This window comes from Maniola hyperantus, chromosome 10, assembly GCF_902806685.2.
Source record: "Maniola hyperantus chromosome 10, iAphHyp1.2, whole genome shotgun sequence".
NCBI lineage: Eukaryota > Metazoa > Arthropoda > Insecta > Lepidoptera > Nymphalidae > Maniola > Maniola hyperantus.
In genome coordinates, this window is record NC_048545.1 from 2,057,162 (window position 1) to 2,081,418 (window position 24,257).

General features: G+C 38.3%; 2 protein-coding genes across 3 annotated transcripts in view; one reads left to right on the forward strand and one right to left on the reverse strand.

Annotated features, from left to right (window-relative positions):
* ChT (choline transporter) overlaps window positions 1–24,257 on the reverse strand; it is a 447,845-nt gene that overhangs the window by 178,040 nt on the left and 245,548 nt on the right. The gene's annotated exons all lie outside the window — the stretch shown is intronic.
* Window positions 283–23,937, forward strand: LOC117986078 (scavenger receptor class B member 1-like). The gene is made up of 11 exons (XM_069501405.1): window positions 283–599; window positions 8,694–8,796; window positions 13,342–13,436; window positions 14,801–14,964; window positions 16,331–16,478; window positions 16,968–17,168; window positions 17,613–17,737; window positions 18,122–18,390; window positions 19,663–19,781; window positions 20,595–20,720; window positions 21,622–23,937. Exons 2-11 carry the CDS (start codon window positions 8,748–8,750, stop codon window positions 21,898–21,900), a joined length of 1,575 nt encoding a protein of 524 aa, XP_069357506.1. The 5' UTR covers window positions 283–599; window positions 8,694–8,747; the 3' UTR covers window positions 21,901–23,937.

Below are 24,257 nucleotides of genomic sequence, written 5' to 3' on the forward strand. Positions count from 1 at the left end.
ATGCGTTGATAGATCAGTCAGTCAGTCAGTCATTCAGTCACCTTTTCTTTTTATATATTTAGATTAAAGGAAACATATAATGATTAGTTTATTAAATCACATCAAGTTGGCGCTATCGGTCATTAACTTGCAAATTTCACTGGTTTAAGATTATACTGGTTTAAGATTTCTTGTACGACGGTGCGGAACCCTTCGTGTGCGAGTCCGACTCGCACTTGACTGGTTTATTTCATGATTAACGGTTTAATACAAACTAACCGTTTATTCATTCACATTCTTTAGAGTGGTCACTCCTGTCACAGTTATGAGAATTAGTGAATTAATTTAAAAAGGGAACTTTTAATTTACATATATTTTTGATTTGATTATAAATACAAATGATAACATATTTTTGATTTGTGTGATGAATTGCAATTTTTTTTTAACTTTTATAATTATTATATAATTATTTATTTGTGTTGATCAGGCCTGTTCCAAAATATAAAAAGTTATTAAGTAGTTTTATTATAATATGTGTATGAGTTTAAGTCTAGTCTGTAAATTGCCGAGTTAAAAAATTTGATGAGTGATTAGACTTTCCTGTGATAAGCAGTTTGAGCGTGAGTGTATTTTTTTTTAAATTTTATTAACTAACTAGCTTATGCTCGCGATTTCGTCCACGTGGATTACACAAATTTCAAACCCCTATTTCACCCCCTTGGGAGTGGAGTTTTCAAAAATACTTTCTTAGCGGATGCCTACGTCATAATAGCTATCTGCATGCCAAATTTCAGCCCGATCCGTCCAGTAGCTTGAGCTGTGCTTTGATAGATCAGTCAGTCAGTCAGTCAGTCACCTTTTCGTTTTATATTTTTAGATTTAATGATATCAGCTAGGTAAGTATATCTAATCTATAACTTTCTCGATTTTTCGGACAATTTTTATCGACAATTTTTTTACTTGAAAAAAAACTTACTATACCTACTGGTTTAAGATTAAAAGTTAGTTAGTTAGTTATATTATTCATTATTATTATTTTGCGTATCACATATTATTTATGTAGGTAGGTACAAGAATAACATTAGGTTGGCACACATGAGGCACGTAAGGATAATGAAACTATCAAATTAAAATTCACTTTTACTACTATTAATTAATTGATATACATTCATTTTAACAGTACTTAGCAAACTTACTCATAAAAAAATTATCACGACAATTTTTATTTTTACAAAAAATCTCAAAAAATATACGTCGTCATAATAAATGGTCAATAATAGGCATTGTCCCCAATACGCTGGCGCTATCACCCCGCTGAAGCGAAATAAGTGCCAGCTTTATTTTTATTAATTTATAATTTATTTGTTTACACTTTATTGCACACAACACAAAGTAAACATTGAAAAAACATACAAGGATCTTAATCTAAGGGCTGTAGCATGCAAAGGCGGCCTTATCGCTAAAGCGATCTCTTCCAGGCAACCTTTGACGAAAGGAATCACGAAAGCACGTGTTGGTGCGGCAGCCGAAAATGGCCCTAGTTATATTATATTATTATAAATTAGACTACATACACAGTACATACTAATAATACACAAATATATATAAATATATATACCTATATACATATCTCTATAATATACTGCATAATTCTGTTTACATAGATGAATAAATAGTTCTTCAAACGATTTTTGAAGGTGCTTTATATTATGATTTAAAATTCACTTAAGTAATATTTCACTACAACATGATCTGATGAAGATTTTTTGAGACGAGCAACTCTTGTCTCAAAGGAGGGGAAGGATAAAAGTAAATTACCTACCTAAGTAAGATCAAATATTTTCTATTTTTCAAGTTAGAATCCATGGCACCTACTTACCTTAGATTTATGGAAAAAGTACTCGTAGGTTATCATTGCGGCCACTCCCAAAACTAGTTTATATCGATAAATTAATATAAAAATTAATAATGATAAGCAAAACTTGTTATGGAAATAATTCTCTAGATATTACTTATCTAGCTGATGACCCACGCCGGCTTCGCTCGAGTGGAATTTTTGAAAATCGGCAGAAAAGGGGGTAGAATTTCCAAAATCCTGGAATACGTCGTACTCATTCATCTTTGTCCGAAAGTCTGAAATACCTACCAATTTTCATAGATATTTAAACTTGAAAAATGACGGAATTTCATACTAACTATTTAACTGACAAACATTCTATTAACAAATGTTTTACTTTGCAATAGTGATGAACACTACCACGACAGAGGCCAGGTCGACTTTTTCTGGGTGGTTTAAAAAGAAATAACCACGAACTTAACCCACCTAACCTAACCCATCCGAGTCGGGGTGCCCCGAGTTCCGAGCTCGCTTCGCTCGCTCTAGCAGCCTATGTTCTCTGTGCCTGTTTTTCCTATATAGTTCATTTTTTGTTGACTTTTCATGAAAATTTTGTAAGTTTAATTTCATTTAACAAACAAAAACACTACAGTTCACCTATTTTTTTACTTTGCCCAAGACAGGGTGGGCATTATTCATAATGGCCCGGAAAAGTGACTAATCATGCTGTTTTAATCACATTGTCCAATTGAGTCGGGCATTATGAATACAGACCGGCCATTATTAATAGTGCCCGAACTTATCAAATTGCCCATAACATATCTATGTATGTTGAAGTCGGGCGAGCTTTATGCTTTGATTTCTAGTTTCTTTTATTATGCTCGCCAGACTTCACACATACACGTGTAGAAACAAAAGTTATTTTTTACTTAGTAGAGGTTTTGGAAGTCGGTTTTTTATTTTAAGCTTTTTAGTGTAAGTAGTCATTGCTTGGTATTTTAAATATTAATTCACCAGCAAAGCTTTCCAAATCCACACGGCTTAGGAGTTCAATATCTTGCAACATAAGGATTGAAGAGTTGCGACTTGGGATTAAATAACAAAGTCTACGCTAGGCATTTACAATATTATTTCAAAGTCAAAGTCAAAGTCAAATGATTTATTCAAAATAGGTAATTAATAACTCTTTTTGATGGTCAGATGTTGGATTTCTAAGATATAGTGGTGATAATTATTACGCAAACTTAAAACTAAAGCTACGAGGGTTCCAAACGCGCCCAGGTCTGAGAAGAGCCCACAACAAACTCAGCCGGGTATTCTTTTTATTATCACCACTTTACAAAATTATTGAAACTTATTAGAACTATTACAATCCGTTAAGCAACTCATTAACGGCCAGTAACAGCTCCTGAATCTCTATGGTTTAGGAGTGCTGTACCCTGTATCATCAGGTGTGAGGAGTTCGGAATTGGAGTTCAGTACCTTGCAGCATCAGGATTGAGGAGTTGGGATCCGTACTTCAATGATGTAGTCTATGCTTGATAACTTAAAAAATACTGCACCATCCGCAATTCCTGAATCACTATAGTTTATGAGTACTGTACCCTGCATCATCAAGGTTGAGAAGTTGGGACTTGGAGTCCAAGCATGAAGTCGTTGATTGATAGCTACAATATTAATTCACTATGAACACTTCCTGAATCTTGATAACTTAGGCGGGCAGTAACCCTGCAGCATCAGGATTAAGGAGCTGGATCCAGAATTTTTTATGGGACCACTACAGAAACTGCCTCTATTGAAACAATTTAAAAAAATTGCGTTTATTTAAATTGTTAAAAAAAATTGCTAAAAAAATTAGAGCGTTGGTTTTATTTTTTCTATTAGATTTTTCACACTACTTGGTATATTATGTAGTTATCTTACTTTTAAAATTGAAAATAATTTGTTCATGAACACATTTTTTTTGTTGCGTTTTTGTGACCAAAATATTCTAGGTCAACGGGATGTACCCTATAGGTTTAACGGTTGACAGACTCGGTAGACGGACAAACGGACAGACGGATAGACGGACAGACAGACGGACAATATATTTATATGAGGATTCCTTTTGAGGTACGGAACCCTAAAAAGTGGTCAAGTGCGTCTCAGAATACGTACAAGGCAGGGTCCCGTAACCATACTTTAGTCCGCGACAGGTTGAGATGGCAGTTGGAGTATGAGGCGGGGGGACACCACGCACACCCGCACGTCACCACGCACGTGTGCGACTGTGCGGGACATTCCCTCCCCGATTGCCATCTCGACCTGTCGCGTACTAAAAACTTCATCGGTCATGATTTCCAAACTGCATAAGAACATAAGTAATTATTTTAAAACTAGCTGATGCCCGCCACTTCGTTCACGTGTATTTAGATTTTTGAAATCCGTTTTCCGAAGTTTTACGATCAGCGGGAAAACTCATTCTAGCGCCACCTACACATCGGACAAAATACTTTAAGAATTCCTTCACGGTCACTGCTATCTGTTTATGGAACGAGCTTCCCTCGCAAATCCATCGTGCTGAATCCCTTAACAAATTTAAAATTGACGTCAAAGATCATTACCTATCTCTTTGCTATCATCAGTAACGGCATAGTTTATTATTTAAATCTATATGTGTATATATATCTATGTAGTCTTATGTATGTCTATTATACTTTATTTGTATGTATTAGTGTATTAACAATATGTATTTTATATTCTTATTATATGGTTTAGTTTATTTAGCTATTGGTATTTAGGTTTATTTTACACCACCTCCCATTGTCCATTTGTTCGTTTTTTCCCTAGCGTTAAGGTTGTCTGGAAGAGATCGCTATTTAGCGATAAGACCGCCTTTTTGTACCTACTTATTAAGATTTCTTTTTGTAACCTGTCATTTGTGTTTCTGTGGTGCAATAAAGTATATACATACATACATACATCCCTAGGGAACTCTTTGATTTTCCGGGATAAAAAGTACCCTATGTCACTCTCCAGGTCTTTAACCCATGCAAAAAATCACGTCAATCCGTCGCTCCGTTGCGACATGATTGAAAGACAAACCAACAAACCAACAAATCAAGAAACCAACAAACCAACAAACAAATACACTTTCACATTTATAATAAGGGTACTGATAATAGGTACCTATTTAATAATGAGGTGCTAATTGAGAGATTAAATCAAAATGCACAAAAAACCCTAAAAATGACTAGGAAACCTTCCTATAATTACAGACATCTTTATTGCTTCTGACAATTATTTAAGTAAATTTACTTAAGCATAATTAATTATGTAACTAAGCGTGGGAAAACAATTAAAAATTAAGTTAAGGATTGTTTTTTGTTTGTAACTTAAATAATAATATTTAACATAAGATTATTCAGAAACTAAGCATGACATCATCAGATTTTATTCCCAGATCCTATTTTCGCATGGGTGATAAAAAAGCCTATGGTGATAAAAAATGAAAGCTGTGATAGCCTAGTGGTTAGGACGTCCGACTTCTAGTCGGAGGTCAGGGGTTCGATCCCGGGCACGCACCTCTTACTTTTCGGAGTTATGTGCGTTTTAAGAAATTAAATATCATTCGCTTTAACGGCGAAGGAACACATCGTGAGGAAACCTGCATGCCTCAGAGTTCTCCATAATGTTCTCAAAGGTGTGTGAAGTCTACCAATCCGCACATCCGCAATGGAAATATTTCAATGCTTATAACTTTTTTGTTATTTGATCGATTTATTTAGTTTTTCAGTTTACGTCATTATTTTTATGCTAGTTTATAATAAGGTAATAAAAAAATTGGAGTCAGATACCCAATTACCTATAGCAACCCTGAACTAGAGGTCTATACATTTCATGCGACTAATTGTATGGTTTAATTGTACTGTAGAAACTTGTAGGTTCTTAATTATTATTACTCAATTAACGTCATTAACACTACGAGTAAGAACTGTTATAATTGAGTGATTTTACATGAAGCTAAGATGGCCTGATGAATCTGAAATAGCTATTCATCATCATCATCATCATCATCAACCAATAGATGTCCACTGGTGGATATAGGTCTTTTGTAGGGACTTCCACACGCCACGGTCTTGCGCCGCCTGGATCCAGCGGCTCCCTGCAACTCGTCTGATGTCGTCCGTCCACCTAGTGGGGGGTCTTCCAACGCTGCGTCTTCCGGTGCGAGGTCGCCATTCCAGCACCTTGGGACCCCAACGTCTATCGTTTGTACGAACTATGTGCCCTGCCCATTGCCACTTCAGCTTCGCAACCCGTTGAGCTATGTCGGTTACTCTAGTTCTCCTACGGATCTCCTCATTTCTGATTTGATCACGTAGAGAAACTCCAAGCATAGCTCTCTCCATCGCCCGCTGAGTGACTCTGAGCTTTCTTATGAGGCCCATAATTAGCGACCATGTCTCGCATCCATTTATGTCATCACTGGCAACACGCACTGTTCGAAGACTTTAGTCTTCGAGCACTGAGGAATTTTGGACAAGAAGACATCTCGAATCGCTATTAGGTACGGTCATTACGTCGCTAGGCAGAATGCTTAACCTTATCTTAGGTAGGCATATAGCCTAACCTTTGGCCTATATTGTAAACATGTGCAGATAAACTGCAGATGTTATAGAATAGGAGGCACTGTGACACTTTTAATTTTATCTCAATAGTCATACATGAGTGGAACCAATACTTTAATAATAGCATTTTATTTCACAAAAAAACAACCGATCATAAAGACGTGTTCCTTATTTTCAAAAATATTAAACACGTAGATAGAATAATAGGTAGATTTAAGTACTGTGTAACCGCATAAATGAGGTATAAATAACACGACAATTATTACCATTGTTTAGTAGTCAATATTTGTATTAACCGATCAACAATATTTGTATTAAACGTTTTTTATGTGAAAACAAGTAAATAACTAATGAGAAATACAATTACGCCACGAATTCTCAAAGTTTGTTTTGCAACTTCTTGTATATATTCTTGTCAAAAAATAGGTTAGCTGCGTCTCTGTTTATCACATTAGTAACATTATCGGTGCTCTCTTTTTAGTGCGAATGAGAAAGCAAACGTTCCTGTATCTACCTTTATTACTCTATCTACTATTAAACAGTAAACTATAGATATGTATCTATCTATATCTATCTATCTAGTATCTACGTATCTTTATCAATACTAATAAAGAAGTAAAGTTTGTAAGTTTGTTTGTAGGAGGTAATCTTTTGAACTAGTTACTGAATCGATGTTGAAAATTCTTTCACCAGTAGAAAGCTACATTAATGTACGAGATTCTCTTCTTCTTTGCACTTTTAATGTACGAGATTAGACTGCATCATCACTTACCACCAGATGAGATTGCAGTCTTGACTGCAATCTCATACTAACTTGGCAAACTTGTATCTGAATAATAAAAAAAGTTTTCATTTTGTATGTTTCTCTCTGTGTCTATGTAGATTATGTGAGAGCAATAAAGAATTCATACGAACAACATTGGTCTTGTTTCTTAATTGTTAATAAGTCCCGCAAATTGTTAACGCGCGTGGCCGCCATTTTAGTGACGTCAGCACTAGACTGAAGTTTTGAGTCGATGGTATATTTTTATTTCAGCTGACGTCAAAATAACGTCATTTCGATGTTAATGAGACATGGTTCCAGCGCAATAGCAAGTTGCGGGACTTATATTTTAAGTCAGATAGGAAAAAAATAGAATAGAATAGAAATACATTTATTGGTTGATCCAACAGACGATTTTTTTTTAAATTCAGATACAAGTTAGCCCTTGGCTGCAATCTTACCTGGTGGTAAGTGATGATGCAGTCTAAGATCTACGCGGGCTAACCTGGAAGGGGTATGGCAGTTTTTATTAAACCCATACCGCTTTGGTTTCTACACGGCATCGTACCGGAACGCTTAATCGCTTGGCGGCACGGCTTTGACGGTAACTAGCCACGACCGAAGCCTCCCACCAGACCGATATATACACAAACATTTACAAAAAAAAACATTCCTTAAAAGCTAATCCAACAAATAGTGTCTACCTACAATGTGTCGTGCCAACGAAAAGGCCCGAACTCAGCTGAATGATTAAGTTAATTTAAAAAAAAAAATTATATAGTATATGTATGTTGAAGTCGAGAGAGCTACACGCTTTGATTTCTAGATTATTTTATGCTCGCCCGACATCATACATCCATACCTACACGTGTAGAAACTAGAAACAAAAGCTATTTTTTTACTTTGTAGTGGTTTTGGAAGTCGGTTTTTTTTATTTATTTTTTATTTTAAGCTTTTTAGTGTAAGTAGTCATTGCTTGATACCTAAAATATCAATTCAATATCAGAAATTCCCGAATCCCCGCTTAGGAGTTTAGTACTTTGCAGCATCAGCATTGAGGAGTTGGGATTCGAAGTTCAATTGTATGTAGTCTATGCTTGGCACCAAAAATAATATTGCATCATCCGCAGTTTCTGAATCACTATAGTTTAGGACTGCTGTACCCTACATCATCAGGGTTGAGGAGTTCGGACTTGGAGTTCAAGCATAAAGTCGTTGCTAGGTACCTACAACATTAATTCACTATGAACACTTCCTGAATCTTGATAACTTAGACGGGCAGTAACCCTGCAGCATCAGGATTGAGAAGTTAGATCCAGAAATTAAAATGGGGCATCCTCTGTTGATTAAAAAATATATTTGCAAATCGGTCCAGAAACCTGGAAAAAATCGAACCTCGAAAAAAAAACGGACTGAATTGAGAACCACCTCCTTTTTGGAAGTCGGTTAAAAATGAAAAGTTAATGTAATTATACGTGCTTAAAATAACTATGTATTTTTTCAGTAGCTGCGGTTGTCACAAAGTCTGTGGGGAGTGTGTACGAATTACTACAGAACTATGAAACCTAATACGAAGAATAACCAAGAAACAGAAAATGTGATTCCAAGTAAGTTACCGTTACTTACTTTTTAGGGTTCCGTAGCCAAACGGCAAAAAACGGAACCCTTATAGATTCGTCATGTCTGTCTGTCTGTCTGTCCGTATGTCCCAGCCACTGTTTTCCGAAACTATAAGAGGTATACTGTTGAAACTTGTTGGTAAGTAGATGTATTCTGTGAACCGCATTAAGATTTTTATACAAAAATAGAAAAAAAAAAACAAATAATTAAAGCTAGCCTTATCTAATTACTATACAAATCATGCCCGCGTGGAATGGTGCCAAGCATACTGGCTGCATTTCCGCGCTGGACAGCCAGGCTGATCCGTTGCGCAAAATATGAGCCAGCCCTTCTGTCACCAGATGAGGCTAATGTGTTATGTAGTTAGCCATTATAACGTAGACATCCGCTAATAAAGGATTTGTGAAAATTCAATCCCTAAAGGGGTAAAACAGGGGTTTGAATAATAAATAAATGTAAATAATTTACATGTACCTACCATATCTGAGCAAAATAAATAAATGATTATGATTATTATGATTATGATTATGAAATTTGTGTAGTCCGCGCGGACGAAGTCGCGGTAATAACTTAGCCCAGAATATTATTGCATAGCTGATTCCTGCGACTTCGTCCGCGTGGATTTACGTTTTTTAAAATCCCGCGGGAACTCTTTGATTTTTCGGGATTGTTGTCGTTGCTTGGTACCTACAATATGAATTCACTATGAACACTTCCTGAATCTTGATAACTCAGGCGGGCAGTAACCCTGCAGCATCAGGATTAAGGAGTTGAATCCAGAATTTTTTATGTGACCACGACGTAAACTTTTTTTGTTGATTTAAAAAAAAATTGCAAATCGGTCCAGAAACCTCGAAAAAATCGATGTAGAAAAAGAACCACCTCCTTTTTGACAGTCGGTTAAAAACCGATGACCTTGAAATATTTACGGAACAATCTTTAAAATATCCCCTTTCTAACAAAAAAAGAATGAATGAAATCGGACTACGCGTTAATGAATTACAACTCAGTATACATTTTAACTTTCGTCCCCTCTCCTACGGGAACCATGCTGAATTTCGGGATAAAAAGTATCCTATATTCTTCCTCATAGTATGACTTCAAATCGTACCAAGTTTCATTGGAATCCATTCAGTAGTTTCAGCGTGATGCGCGGCCGTGATACAGACAGACAGACAGACAGACAGACAGATAGACAGACAGACAGACAAAAATGAAAAAAATTACAGTTTTGGGTTCAGTATCGATTATAGAGTGCCCTCGAAAAAAAATTTTCAAAATATCTTCAATGTACAGAATTTGACCTGTTACAGTTTTATTATAAGTATATATATATATATATATGATGATGATGATTTGTAAACGTACTAAAGATTGAATAAATTAGAATGTTATAGTGTGAAAACTGAAACCGAATAAAGTATAATTAATAACAATCAATTGTTTTAATTACTTACTTTTATTTAATTTCAGTGAAGTAAACAAAACTATTTGCAAGTTGCCCGATAGCCGTTATCTGGTTCAACGAGCTAATCTAAAGTTCATTGAATAGTTATTTATTAAACTTATACAATATACAGGGTGTTATTTTTGTTTCATTCACTGCCACAACTGACAGTCAGTTTTACCGGGCTCTGCGTTAACTTAATTTTATACAGGGTGTAACCAGAACGCTAGACCGCTAGACTTTGACGACCTCCCTGGCGCAGTGGTGAGCGCTGTGGTCTTAATAGTGGGAGGTCCCGGGTTCGATTCCTGGCAGGGGTTTGGAATTTTATAATTTCTAAATTTCTGGTCTGGTCTGGTGGGAGGCTTCGGCCGTGGCTAGTTACCACCCTACCGGCAAAGCCGTGCCGCCAAGCGATTTAGCGTTCCGGTACGATGCCGTGTAGAAACCAAAGGGATGTATGGGTTTAATAAAAACTGCCATACCCCTTCCAGGTTAGCCCACTATCATCTTAGACTGCATCATCACTTACCACCAGGTGAGATTGCAGTCAAGGGCTAACTTGTATCTGAAGAAAAAAAAAAGAAAAAAAAATATAGAAAACTTAGCGTTATTTTTACACTACCTAAAAAAATCCAATACCAATAACCCGATTCCCGGCGGGACGAGTTTTGGTATTTATAATTTGTCTCTGGGCTGGTCTTGTGGGAGGCTTCGGTCATTTTCTCTTTTTAGCAAAATTAAAAGAAAAAGATGCCAATACTCTTTTATTTAGTTTAGAGAAATCAGTACCCTTATTATAAATGCGAAAGTGTGTTTGTTTGTTGGTTTGTCTTTCAATCACGTCGCAACGGTGCAACGGATTGACGTGATTTTTTGCATGGGTATAGATAAAGACCCGTAGAGTGACATAGGCTACTTTTTATCCCGGAAAATCAAAGAGTTCCCACGGGATTTAAAAAAAACTTATTTCCACGCAGGCAAAGTCGCGGGCATCAGCTAGTACACTAATATAATCGACACCAATATTGAGTCATGTGGAAAAAGTGTGTTTATGTAAATAGAACGCGTGTTCACGTTTTGTACCTAATCAGCGCCACGTCTCACTGGTCTGTGCCACGTCTTCATTGTGATAACGAAGAAACCGGCCAAGTGCGAATCAGGCACGCGCACCGAGGGTTCCGTACTAGTCGTATTTTTTCGACGTTTTGCACGATAATTCAAAAACTATGATGCATATAAATGAATAAAAATCTGTTTTAGAATGTACAGGTAAAGAAAGCCCTTTCATATGATACCCCACTTGATATAGTTATCTTATTTCGAAAATTGAAAATACTAATTGTTATTAGTTTAATTTTTTTGTGTGATGTAACTATTATGTCAGCTATAAGACCTACCTAACTGCCAAATTTCATGATTTTAAGTCAACGGGAAGTAGGTTTCTTGATAGAAAGACAGACAAAAAAGTGATCCTATAAGGTTTCTGTTTTTCCTTTTGAGTTACGGAACCCTAAAAATAACCTTTTAACTGCTGATAAGGGGTGATAGGGGTCAGAAAAAGTAGGTAGGTACCTAGTTGATTACAAAAGTATATTTCGTTGATTAAATTAAGTATCCAAACATTAAAAAAAAATTATACCTACTTGGATAGCGGAAACGGATTTTACCATTTTTTTAAACGATTAAGTACCTAGTTAAGTGTTTTTTTTTAAGACGACAAACAAACGGGCATGGCAGTTCAATCTGCGTTTCCAAAATTATTGATTTGCACATTGAAGCCCCCTAGAAACCGGTCTCTATCGACTCCCCAAGTAGGTTCGGTAGTGTTCTGAGAAGTCGGAACTGATGCCCTCTCTGTTCTTCAACCGTACTTTACCACACATTTTATGTATTCTGAGACTTTACGTAGGTATACCTATTGTAGTTAGAAAAATATCTATAGTAATTCTATGAAACTATGGTGGTGAAACGTGGACACTGACAAACGGCCTTGTTCACAAAATATGCAAAGTCGCTCAACGAGCTATGGAGGGGGCTATGTTTGGAGTTTCCCTGAGGGATAGGATTCGAAATGAGCAGATCCGAAGAAGAACCAAGGTCACTGATATAGCCCAAACTATTAGCAAGCTGAAGTGGCAGTGGGTAGGTCATGCCTGTCGTAGAGGCGATGGCTGTTGGAGCCGGATAGTCCTTGAGTGGAGACCGCGTTTAAGCAAGCGTAGTGTGGGACACCCTCCAGCACGTTGGACCGACGATATAAAGAGGCTGGCAGGAAGTGGCTGGATGAGGAAGGCTGACAACCGGGTGTGGTGGCGCTCTTCTCTCTGGCCACAGGCTGATGATGATAGTTCATTCCTATCATCTGGATGCCTGGAAGAATACCAGATTTATATTTTTCAAAAATCCTTTCTTAGCGGATGCCTACGTCATAATAGCTATCTGCATGCCAAATTTCAACTCGATCCGTCCAGTAGTTTGAGCTGTGCGTTGATAGATCAGTCAGTCACCTTTTCCTTTTACAGTAGAAACTCGATTATCCGGCTCTCGGTTATACGGATTCGCGATTATCCGGACTACCAACCGAAAATTGTTCGGCCAAGTGCGAGTCAGACTCGCGCACCGTAGGTTCCATACTCGGGTATTTTTTCCGCCATTTTGTACGATAAATCAAAAACTATTATGCATAAAAATCTGTTTTAGAATGTACAGGCAAAGCCCTTTCATATGATATCCTACTTGGTATATCTGGTTATAATATGGTTTATATGGTTATCTTACTTTGAAAATTGAAAATGGGTAAGAACTATTATAGTGAACTACATAATATGCACAAAACCCGCTTTTCTTCATACATTCGATTATCCGGATTTTCGATTATCCGATTCCCTAACGACAACAATTAGTCCGGTTAATCGAGTTTCTACTGTATATGTATATTTAGAGTACGTGACACGTTGAGATGGCAATCGGTGTATGAGGCGGGGGGGACGCCCCAAACATCCGCACGTCATCCGCGCTATCCCGCACTGGTTTAGTCTTGGTAGTCGCGTACTATACTTACCTACTTATGTTTTTTTTTCAGTCAAGATCTACATACTGATCGCAGTTGGACTTATATTACTGGTTGTACCAATAATATCACTCTTAGTGGATACGCAGCTTATTCTGATAAAACACGTAAGTTACCGTTGGTTTTTATTTAAATTCAGGGTGAGATCTATAGAGCGCACTTTGACTTGCCTCAGACTTAAGATTGAGTTAAAACGAGACAGATTTATGTGAGAGATATACATCTGTCTCGTTTTAACAAAGTGCGCTCTATAAAAAGGTAGACTAGAGCTGGGCAGCAAATCAGGCCTGCGCTTGCCAAGGTGATGCTTGTTTACTCTTGGACTTGAAGGTACCCATTTTAAAATTGTGTAACCTTTAGGTATCATAAGTGTTGGACCTAGGTATGCCCCGCAAGCAATAGGTTATGTTTCGTGAAAGTCATCATCGTTATATTAACCCATCTTCGGCCCATTCTAAGCAAGAGTCTCCTTTCAGAACGAATATACAGAACGCGGCAGAAAATATTGTACACCGACCATTAGAAAGAGATAGTGGTTTTGTAGAGCGTCGTCTCTGTCGTTGAGATCGATAAAACGTCACATACAGTGCGACCAGTGGCGTGCACAGACTTCGAAGCCAGGGTAGGCATTAGTTAGGTAGGAACCTGTTTACTGGCAGGTCATAATGAAAAATATGCATTGAGCTATTACAACTGGGGTAAGCAGTGCATTTATGCCTCTATGACCTGCACGCCACTGAGTGCGACAAGGCTATCGTGGCGAAAATCGGAACTAACGTTGCCGTCAAGTGTCCCCTTTGTTCTTGTTGGAATATTCTGTCTTTGTTCTCCAACAGCGCCCCCCTGTCAATGTCATTCAAGTGCCAAGAGAGCCTTGTCGCACTGTAGGTCAAAGAGTATATTATTATAATCACTACGTTTAACTGTAGGTAAGAGTGCTGTCACTCATATAATATATTATATGTTACGTTTTACGAGACAACGTTCTACAAAGCCGAAATCTTTGGTACTAACTATGTATTTGGTACCACTTTTTGTCTACGATTTATCAAGCATGCTAGCATGCTGCATACATTACGGAGAACTCTTAGGCTATTTCCGCTATAACAAGAAAATAATAGGAATTTAAAAATGGCCGCCATGAAACCAAATAATAAAATAAATTGTTATTTCTTATACGATGGTACGGAACCCTTTACATGCGAGTCTGACTCACACTTGACAGATTTTTTATTTACAGACTAGCTCATGCTCGCGACTTCATCCGCGTGGACTACACAAATTTCAAACCCCTATTTCACCCCCTTAAGGGTTGAATTTTCAAAAATCCTTTCTTAGCGGATACCTACGTCATAATAGTTATCCGCAAGCCAAATTTCAGCCCGATCCATCGAGTAGTTTGAGCTGTGCGTTGATAGATCAGTCAGTTAGTCAGTCAGTCACCTTTTCCTTTAAATGTATTTATTTACAGATAACGAGGATAGCGAACGGTTCAAATGTGTACAACATGCTGCAAGAAGAGATACCGGGAGCTTTTGTGCATGTTTACGTGTTCAACGTCACGAATGGAGAGGCGTTTGTGTCGGGGGAAGATGAGAAGCTGAAGTTACAAGAAGTTGGGCCTTTTATTTACCAGTAAGATTGTTGTTCCCCCGTAGGTACAGTGCGACAAGGCTATCTTGGCGCGTGGCAAAAATCGGAACTAACGTTGTCGTCAAGTGTCCCCTTTGTTCTTGTTTGAATATTCTAAGCCTTTGTTCTCCAACAGCGCCCCCCTTTCAATGTCACTCAAGTGCCAAGGGAGCCTTGTCGCCCTATAGGGACTCTTAGTCTGCGGCCCAGGTGGGAGCGGGTGCGTCCTGCGGAGCGGCCAGCAGGCGCGATGCTATACTCTCCATGCCGCTCGGCACCCGCTCTCGATAAGGAGGCGTCCGCGCGTATTCCTTTAAATTTTTTGTAAATATAGGGTGAAATCTATAGAGCGCTCTCTGACTTTGCTTAGACTTAAGTCAGAGTTAAAACGAGACAGATGTATATCTCTCACATAAATCTGTCCTATCTCGTTTGAACACAATCTTAAGTCTGAGCAAAGTCAAAGTGCGCTGTACTCTATAGATCTCAGGGTAAGAGTTCATTTTACACTCTGGCTGCCCCGCAGGACGCACCCGCTAAAGCATAAAACAAATAAAAATCTGTTTGAGAATGTACAGATAAAGGCCTTTAGTAGCCCCACTTGGTATAAGTAGTAATCTTACTTTGATTGTTGCATTTGTTCATGAGCACATTTTAAATTTTTTTCGTGATGGAACCACAAATTCACGGTTTCTGATTTTTCCCCTTACGTGTGCTATAAGACCTACCTACCTGCCTCATGATTCTAGGTCAACGGGAAGTACCGTCTAGGTTTCTTGACAGACACGAAAGACAGACACACAACGAATTGATCTTATAAGGGTACCGTTTTTCCTTTTGAGGTACGGAGCCCTAAAAAAAAGATTTTCAGAAATTCCACTTGAGCCCAACTGGGGCGTCAACCCATCGCTAGTCCAATACTGAGCTTCGTCTTCTTGAGTCTTCGCTCAGAATAATAAGGGTTTTCGCCATAGTCCACTACCCTGGCCAAGTGCGAACACCTAAGCCACTACCCTAGCCAAGTGCGCACACCTAGCGATAATTTGGAACCTAGCGAACATTATGGAGAACTCTCAGGCGTGCAGGTTTCCTCACAATGTTTCCTTTACCGTTAAAACAAGTCATAAGTACCCATATAATAATTAGAGCCTCATTAGCTCAACGGGTAAAGGAGTGGACTGAAAATCGAAAGGTCGACGGTTCAAACCCCGCCATTGTCGTACCTACTCCTAGCACAAGCTTGACGCTTAGTTGGAGAGGAAAGGGGAATATTAGTCTTGGCTAATATTCTTTTATAAAAAAAATTGCTTAAAACGCACAAAACTACTCCTTGTAAAATTTAATGAAATCAAAATCTTTTATGTTTCAGGGAATTCCGAAAAAATGATCAGTTCGAGTTGGACGAAGAAGCGGGTGTGATGCGGTACACGCCACGTTTGTGGACGAAATTCGTCCCCGAAGGCTCCGTGGGGGACCCTCATAAGATAAATGTCACCGTGCCTAATGTAGCTTTGCTGGTACGTTAGGAATCCATCCTTCCATACTAATATTATAAATGCGAAAGTGTGTCTGTCTGTATGTCTGTTTGTCTGCTAGCTTTTCACGGCTCAGTTAATTTTAGATCAGTGGTGTCAGTGATGTGGTACCTAGTACAAAACTGTATCATAAGTCTATGGTTAAGGTAAAGCCTTTTCATATGATACCCCACTTGGTATAGTAATCTTACTTTGAAAGTTGAAAATACTTACTAATTATAATATTTGTTCACTAGATAATAATTAGTATTTTCAATTTTCTAAATAAGATAACTATATCAAGTGGGGTATCATATGAAAGGGCTTCACTTGTGCATTCTAAAACAGATTTTTATTTTTTTTATGCATCATAGTTTTTGAATTATCGTGCAAAATGTCGAAAAAATACGACTGTAGGCGAGTCCGACTCGCATTTGACTGGTTTTTTATTGAATAAAAAAATATGCGTAATTTTTTTCTTGGAATTTCCAGGCAATGGCATCAATGCTTTCCGACTACCCGTTCTTGACAAAGACAGGCTTCAACTTCCTGGTGACCCAAGTGAACGCCCCTACCCTGCTGAACGTGGACGTCCACAGCCAGCTGTGGGGCTATGAGGAGCCGCTCATCTCCGTGGGCAATAAGCTTCTGCCTGGCTGGATCAACTTCAGTAAAATGGGCATTTTAGATCGGGTATGCATTTTGCTTTTTGCGAGGAACGGTTGACCTAGTTGTGACGACGCATATCAATCCATTGCGATTGTTAAGCAACATTGACCCAAGTCAGTAACTGGATGGGTGACCGGCTTGAAGGTTCAAATTTTGGCCTTTTCGTGTCCTCCGTGCCGCGGAGAACACGTTGAACCATCGATCGGTCCTGGTTATTATCAAGTTAACATCTGAGTTTCTTTCCATCAAAACTGGCTTTCAGCGGCGCTTCAAGACGTCTTTCGGTTGACAATGATGATGGTGATGATGAGCTGCAGTAAATTGGCACTTTCGCTGATTTGCAGGAACGATTTATTTCTCAGGAATGGCGATGAACCCCATTAACACCAGATATGCTTTCAGAAATCTTTCCCCAGTTACTATGTGATTTTCGTATTACTTATTAGATCAAGTTCTCGCTTGTTCCAGTTATATGACCCGGCAGCAATTCCTCGCTTTGAGCTTGGAATCACAAATGAAGACAAGTTCAGAGTCAAGACATTAAACGGCGCTCGAGGACTGACCGCTTGGGAGTACGAAAATCCCAGTAAAAGGTACTTCTGATGATTTTATTACCACATTTTGTATAACGTAATAAGCTTCATCTTCATCTTACTGATTAGTTGATTCACCCTGGCTTCAATCGGGTGCTAAAACCTTTCTTAGTGCGAATATCGACTTTATTGAGAAGACCTCCATTTCACAGTTGCCATTTTCAAGGCCCAGAGGACTGAGTTAGACGTTAATATGCCAGTCAGTTTGTTCCGTAGATCGAGATAGTTTTTCTCCGTTTAAACCAAGTGGTGAGGCAACACATGGTATCATATATTTATGCCAGATAGTAAGTTCCGATATTTTGAGGAAGACTACCCATTCTCGACGTGATTAACGAATACATTACCTAGTTTTCTACAATATCCTGATTGTATCTTTTTCAGAACTCGTTGCAACACTCTAGTAGACACATACGAAGGGATCGCCTACCCTCCAGCCTTGACACCTAAAACCAAACTGAGGTTATACCGCAATGTCTTCTGCCGAATGATAGATTTGGATTTAGTTGGAACCAGAACTATAGACTACGGCCCTGAAGCTTTCATCTATAAAATCAATAATGACACCTTCAATATAGGTCCTAACTCTGAATGCCTTTGTGGTAAAAGATCGTGTAAAAATGGAGTATCAGATTTGTCGCCGTGCTTATATAGTAAGTCTTTTTTATTATTTTGGTGATGATGCGGTTGAGTATAGGTATTCATATCTTAATGAAAATGATGAGATTTGAATATAGAACGTGCTGCGAAAGGTTGTTAAAATACAAGTAATACAAAACAGATTCCTATCTTCCTCACATTTGCGAGCATGACAAAAGAATGACCCTGGAAGACTTAATGAAAGAAAGAAAGAAAGAAAGAAAGAAAGAAAAGACGTTTATTTATAATGAAAGTTAAGACAAGTGGAATCCTCATACTAAGTATTAGCACAATTATCAAAGTCAAATCATTCAAAATACTTAGTTAACAATGTAGGTACACTTTTGGGCTGTCACTTGTTGGATTTGTAAGATAGTTAATTACGTAAACTCAAAACTAAAACTACGAGGATCCTAAAGGTGCCCAGGTCTGAGAAGAGCTTCTTTTGACTCCGGTCGAATACTGAGTGGACCACACTAGTGGTGAGGCGAGGCGAGTCGTAAGGTATAAGTCCCGCAAATTGTTAATGCGCGTGACCGCCATTTTAGCGACGTCAGCACAAGATTGAAGTTTCCAGCTGATGGCATATTTTTATTTCAGATGACGTCAAAATGACGTCATTTCGATGTTAATGAGACATGGTTCCAGCGCAATAGCAATTTGCGGGACTTATAATTAGATGAAGTGACACTTGCGTTTGCGTCACGTGTATGGAGAGTATACGTAACACCCTCTAAGCACTTCTCGCTTTCTACCCAGTATCGCTCCAGGTTGCTAAACTTTCGTTAAAAAACCGGTCAAGTGCGAGTCAGGCTCCCGCAACGAGGGTTCCGTACTCCAGTCGTATTTTTTCGACATTTTGCACGATAATTCAAAAACTATGATGAATAAAAATAAATAAAAATCTGTTTTTGAATCCACAAGTGAAGCCCTTTCATATGGTACCCCACTTGATATAGTTATTTTACTTTATGAAAATTGAAAATACTAATTATTAGTTCATGACCACAATTTTTTTTTTGTGTTGTAACCACAAATATACGGTTTTCAGATTTTTCCCCTAATGTCTGCTATAAGACCTACCTACCCGCCAAATTTCACAACTCTAGGTCAACGGGAAGTACCTACCCTGTAGGTTTCTTGACAGACCGACAGACATACAGACAGACAACAAAGTGATCCTATAAGGGTTCTGTTTTTCCTTTTGAGGTACGGAACCCTAAAAAAGCGATGGAAAATGTTGCAATGAGAAACTAATATAGGTTCAAATATTTGTCAATTTGCAGATCTTCCTCTGGCGCTATCTCATGCTCACTTCTTGCACGCGGACCCTCAGCTATATGAACGCATTGAAGGCATACATCCTGATGAAACGAAACATGGCAGCGAGTTTGTGGTGGACCCTGTAAGTTAGCTATGATAACCCTGTAAGTAACAATGATCCAAAAGCTTAATTTGCTATACCGTGGAAGATGGGCAGGTCGCTTGTTTGGGATGCAACTTGTGTAGACACTTTAGCTGCATCCCACATTCAGGCGACCTCCTCTATGGCGGGTGCAGCGGCCATCAGCGCCGAACAGGCCAAGAGGCGCAAATATGAAAACCTCGATGGGAGCTTCGTATTCGTGCCTTTTGGTGTGGAGACCTTGGGGCCGTGGGGCCCGGGGGCTCGAGCTCTTTTTGAAGAAATTGCGAAAAGAGTTATCGAGCCAACCGGGGACACGAGAGCTGGCAGCTACCTTGGTCAAAGAATTAGTTTGGCCATCCAAAGGGGTAATGCTGCCAGCATCTTGGGTACAATGCCGCTGCGGTGGTCTCGATGAGGTTTTAGATTTAATTTAATTTATTTTAGTTTTAATTTAATGTTGTTTTTTTTAGATTTAAGTTTATTAATAGTTTATTTAAATAATTTAGTAACTTTTAAATAAACAGAACCATTTGCTATAATCCGCTGTAACAGATCAAATCTGTATGGTGTAACATGCAGCATGCGATATGCACCGCCTGCCCTCCCACTGCCAAACATGCAGGAAAAAGCAGCCAACAAGCAAGCAATACGCACTACCACCACGCAGCATCACACAAATCCCAAAAAACGCAGCCAAGCGCTAGCTAGTCTATAAAATATTTAAAAAAAATGACGCATGCTAAGTCAATGTGATATTCTTTAGTTCAAGAGGTTACTCACCGCTAAGTTTACCTTTTTCAATACTTTCAGAAAATTGGTGTAGTACTGCAGACGCATTTCACTCTTCAGATCAGTGTCGACGTTCAGGACGTCAAGTACAACCGGCAAGCCAGATCTTTCTCGAATATGGTCGTGCCTCTCGCTTATTTCACAATTGTAAGAAACCGTTACATTTAGAGCGATCACGCACTCATCCGATCCGAATTCGTGGGGTTATTCTTGGGGCGGACCAACAAATTCCTAAAAGGCCGGCAACGCATCGGCGGTTCCTCTGGTGCTGCAAATGTTCATGGGCGGCGTGACCCGCCTGTTCGTTTGCGCGCTATCTCTATATAAAAAAAATACTGATGTAAAACGTATCTACATTATAAATGTCATAAGCTACCATACAAATAGTTCTATGACTATTTCGGGACATATTTTCAAGGACTCGCATCGGATAAGTGCGTGACCACTCTTATATTATTAACTACCTTATGCCCGCGACTTTGTCCGCGTGGACCACACAAATTTCGAACCCCTACTTTACCCCCTTAGGGGTTGAATTTTCAAAAATCCTTTCTTAGCGGATGCTTACGTCATAATAGCTATCTGCATGCCAAATTTTAGCCCGAGCCGTCCAGTAGTTTGAGCTTTGCGTTGATAGATCAGTCAGTCAGTCACTTTTTCCTTTTCTATATATTTTATACTAGCTTATGCTCGCGACTTCGTCTGCGTGGACTACAAAATTTCAAAACCCTATTTCACTCCCTTAGGAGTTGAATTTTCAAAAATCCTTTCTTAGCGGATGCCTACGTCATAATAGCTATCTGCATGCCAAATTTCAGCCCCATCCGTCCAGTAGTTTGAGCTTTGCGTTGATAGATCAGTCAGTCAGTCAGTCTGTCACCTTTTCCTAGTCTATATATTTTATATGATGCCGCAGGATATAACATTGACCTGTATACGTATATCACATACATAAGACAGTATTCGTACTGTCATAGATTAACAAAGTTTGCATTAGTGGATTTTACGTTTCCTTTATTTCTTTTTCAAAGGATTTTTTCCTCTCCAGGTTCAAGCGGAATTACCAGAAGAAGGGAAGGAGACAATCAAATCGTTGCACATCAATTTCTTTTACATGATCCATGGATCCGAACTTGGCACGTTTATATTAGGCTTAGTAGTTTTATTGTTTGCAGCAAGAGCAATCTTTTTAAATTTATTTTGCTCGAATAGACTTTCATATAAGATCTCTAAGATGAAGAAACCATCGAATATTGTACAGGTAGAAGAACCACTTATGAATGATAAAGATTTCGGGCGAATAAAAGTTTTAGAGTCAGATAATTAATTAATTGTTCGAAAGTCGAAGAGAAGAGTCTAAATGTGGAATAAGGAAATAAGAAAATTTCTTTCTTCCTATCAAGATTAAAGAATAACTAAGGCAAGAGGTTCATAATAAAATTAATAGTACTTAAAAAAACCGGCCAAGTGCGAGTCAGGCTCGCGCAATGAGGTTTCCTTACTACAGTCGTATTTTTTCGACATTTTGCACGATAATTCAAAAACTATGATGCATAAAAATAAATAAAAATCTGTTTTAGAATGTACAGGTGAAGACCTTTCATATAATACCCCACTTGGTATAGTCACTCACTTCGAAAGTTGAAAATACTAATTATTAGATTCATGACCACAATGTAATTTTTTTGTGTGATCTAACCCTAAATTCAGGGTTTTCAGATTTTTCCCCAAATTTCAGCTATAAGATCTACCTACCTGCCAAATTTCATGATTCTCATTTCATGATGAACTCTAGGTCAATGGGAAGTACCCTGTAGGTTTCTTGACAGACAGACGGACGGACAGACAGACAGACAGACAACAAAGTGATCCTATAAGGGTTCCGTTTTTCCTTTTGAGGTACGGAACCCTAATGACCTATAAACCAGTGCCAGAGTGAACTACCTACTACTTATGTTACTACCTAAGTCAATAATAAGTGTTTAAGAATTTTACCCAAATATACGATTCAAGTTTCGAAACTTATGTTTAAAACTAGCTTATGCTCGCGGCTTTGTCCGCGTGGACCGCACAAATTTCGAACCCCTATTTTACCCCGTTAGGGCAATTGAATTTTCAAAAATCTTTTCTTAGCGGATTATTCTTAGCGCGGACTTTCTCAGCGCTTTCTTCGTCATATAAGCTATCTGCATGCCAAATTTCAGCCCGATCCGCTGAACCCTACCCGAGTAGTTTGAGCTGTGCGTTGATAGATCAGTCAGTCAGTGAGTCAGTCAGTCACCTTTTCGTTTTATATATTTAGATAAGTTCGTTTAACAGATACATGATTTTACGCAGTTAAAATGCATTTACAGGCAAACTGAAATTAATTAACTATTCATTTGACTAAACTGCGTAGGTACCTACTCGATAGTTAGATCACCTATTTAGTTAACTTGAAAAATTAAGTGATTGTAAATTAATATTACATTATACAGTAGAGTGTTAAGTTATTGCTTTAATAAATTTTAAGAGTACCTAAATTATATTTATTATTATTTTATATGAAAAAGAGCAGGATACACATTACAATAAAAACTTTAATGTAATGTTTTAGGTATTTTCTCTAGAAAATCTGCCACAAACGCGTGGTAAAAAAGTAAAATTTAATTTGAAATGCAAATAGATTTTTGACAATGCGTAAAAAATTGCTGGTCACGCGCCATTTTAATTTTGTGTCTAATTTCATGTCAAAGTTACGAGCCTCAATAGCTCAACCGGTATAGGAGTGGACTGAAAACCGAAAGGTCGGCGGTTCAAACCCCGGCAGTTGCACTATTGTCGTACTTACTCCTAGCACAAGCCTGAAGCTTAATTGGAGAGGAAAGGTGAATTAGTCATTTAATATGGCTATTTTTTTCTATAAAAAAAAAAAAAAAGGTGACCCGTACTTTTGACATGGCATATGACCACCGCAAATTGCTAATGCTCGTGGCCGCCTTTTTAGTGACATCAGCACTAGACTGAAGTTTCGAGCTGATGGTAAGTATATTTTTATTTCGGCTGACGTCAGAATGATGTCATTTTGATGTTAATGAGACTTGGTTCCAGCGCAATAGCAATTTGCGGGACTTATATCTAAAGTGCTTAATATAAATTCTAAAATAATTGTGTAGATGTGTACATTAATAAGAGTTAATAAAGCCACTCTTCAATAAATTATTTATACCAAATCTGAATCAGTTTCTGTATCTGCACTACGTACTACTGAAAAACTCGTCACTACTTGAACTTTTTTTTAATTCGGATACAAGTTAGCCCTTGACTGCAATCTCACCTGGTGGTAAGTGATGATGCAGTCTAAGATGGAAACGGGCTAACCTGGAGGGGGTATGACAGTTTTTTTTTTAGTAAACTCATGCCCCTTTGGTTTCTACACGGCATCGTACCGGAACGCTAAATTGCTTGACGGTAGGGTGGTAACTAGCCACGGCCGTCGCGCCTCACCAGTCCAGACCAGAAATTTAGAAATTATAAAATTCCAAACCTCTGCCAGGAGTCGAACCCGAGACCTCGCACTAATAAGACCACAGCGCTTACCACTGCGCCAGGGAGGTCGTCAACTTGACGACGAGCAGTGCTTCCTCCATCGCCTCTTATCCCTTCTAACATTTTTTATTATCTTATGCAACGGTGGGTGATCAT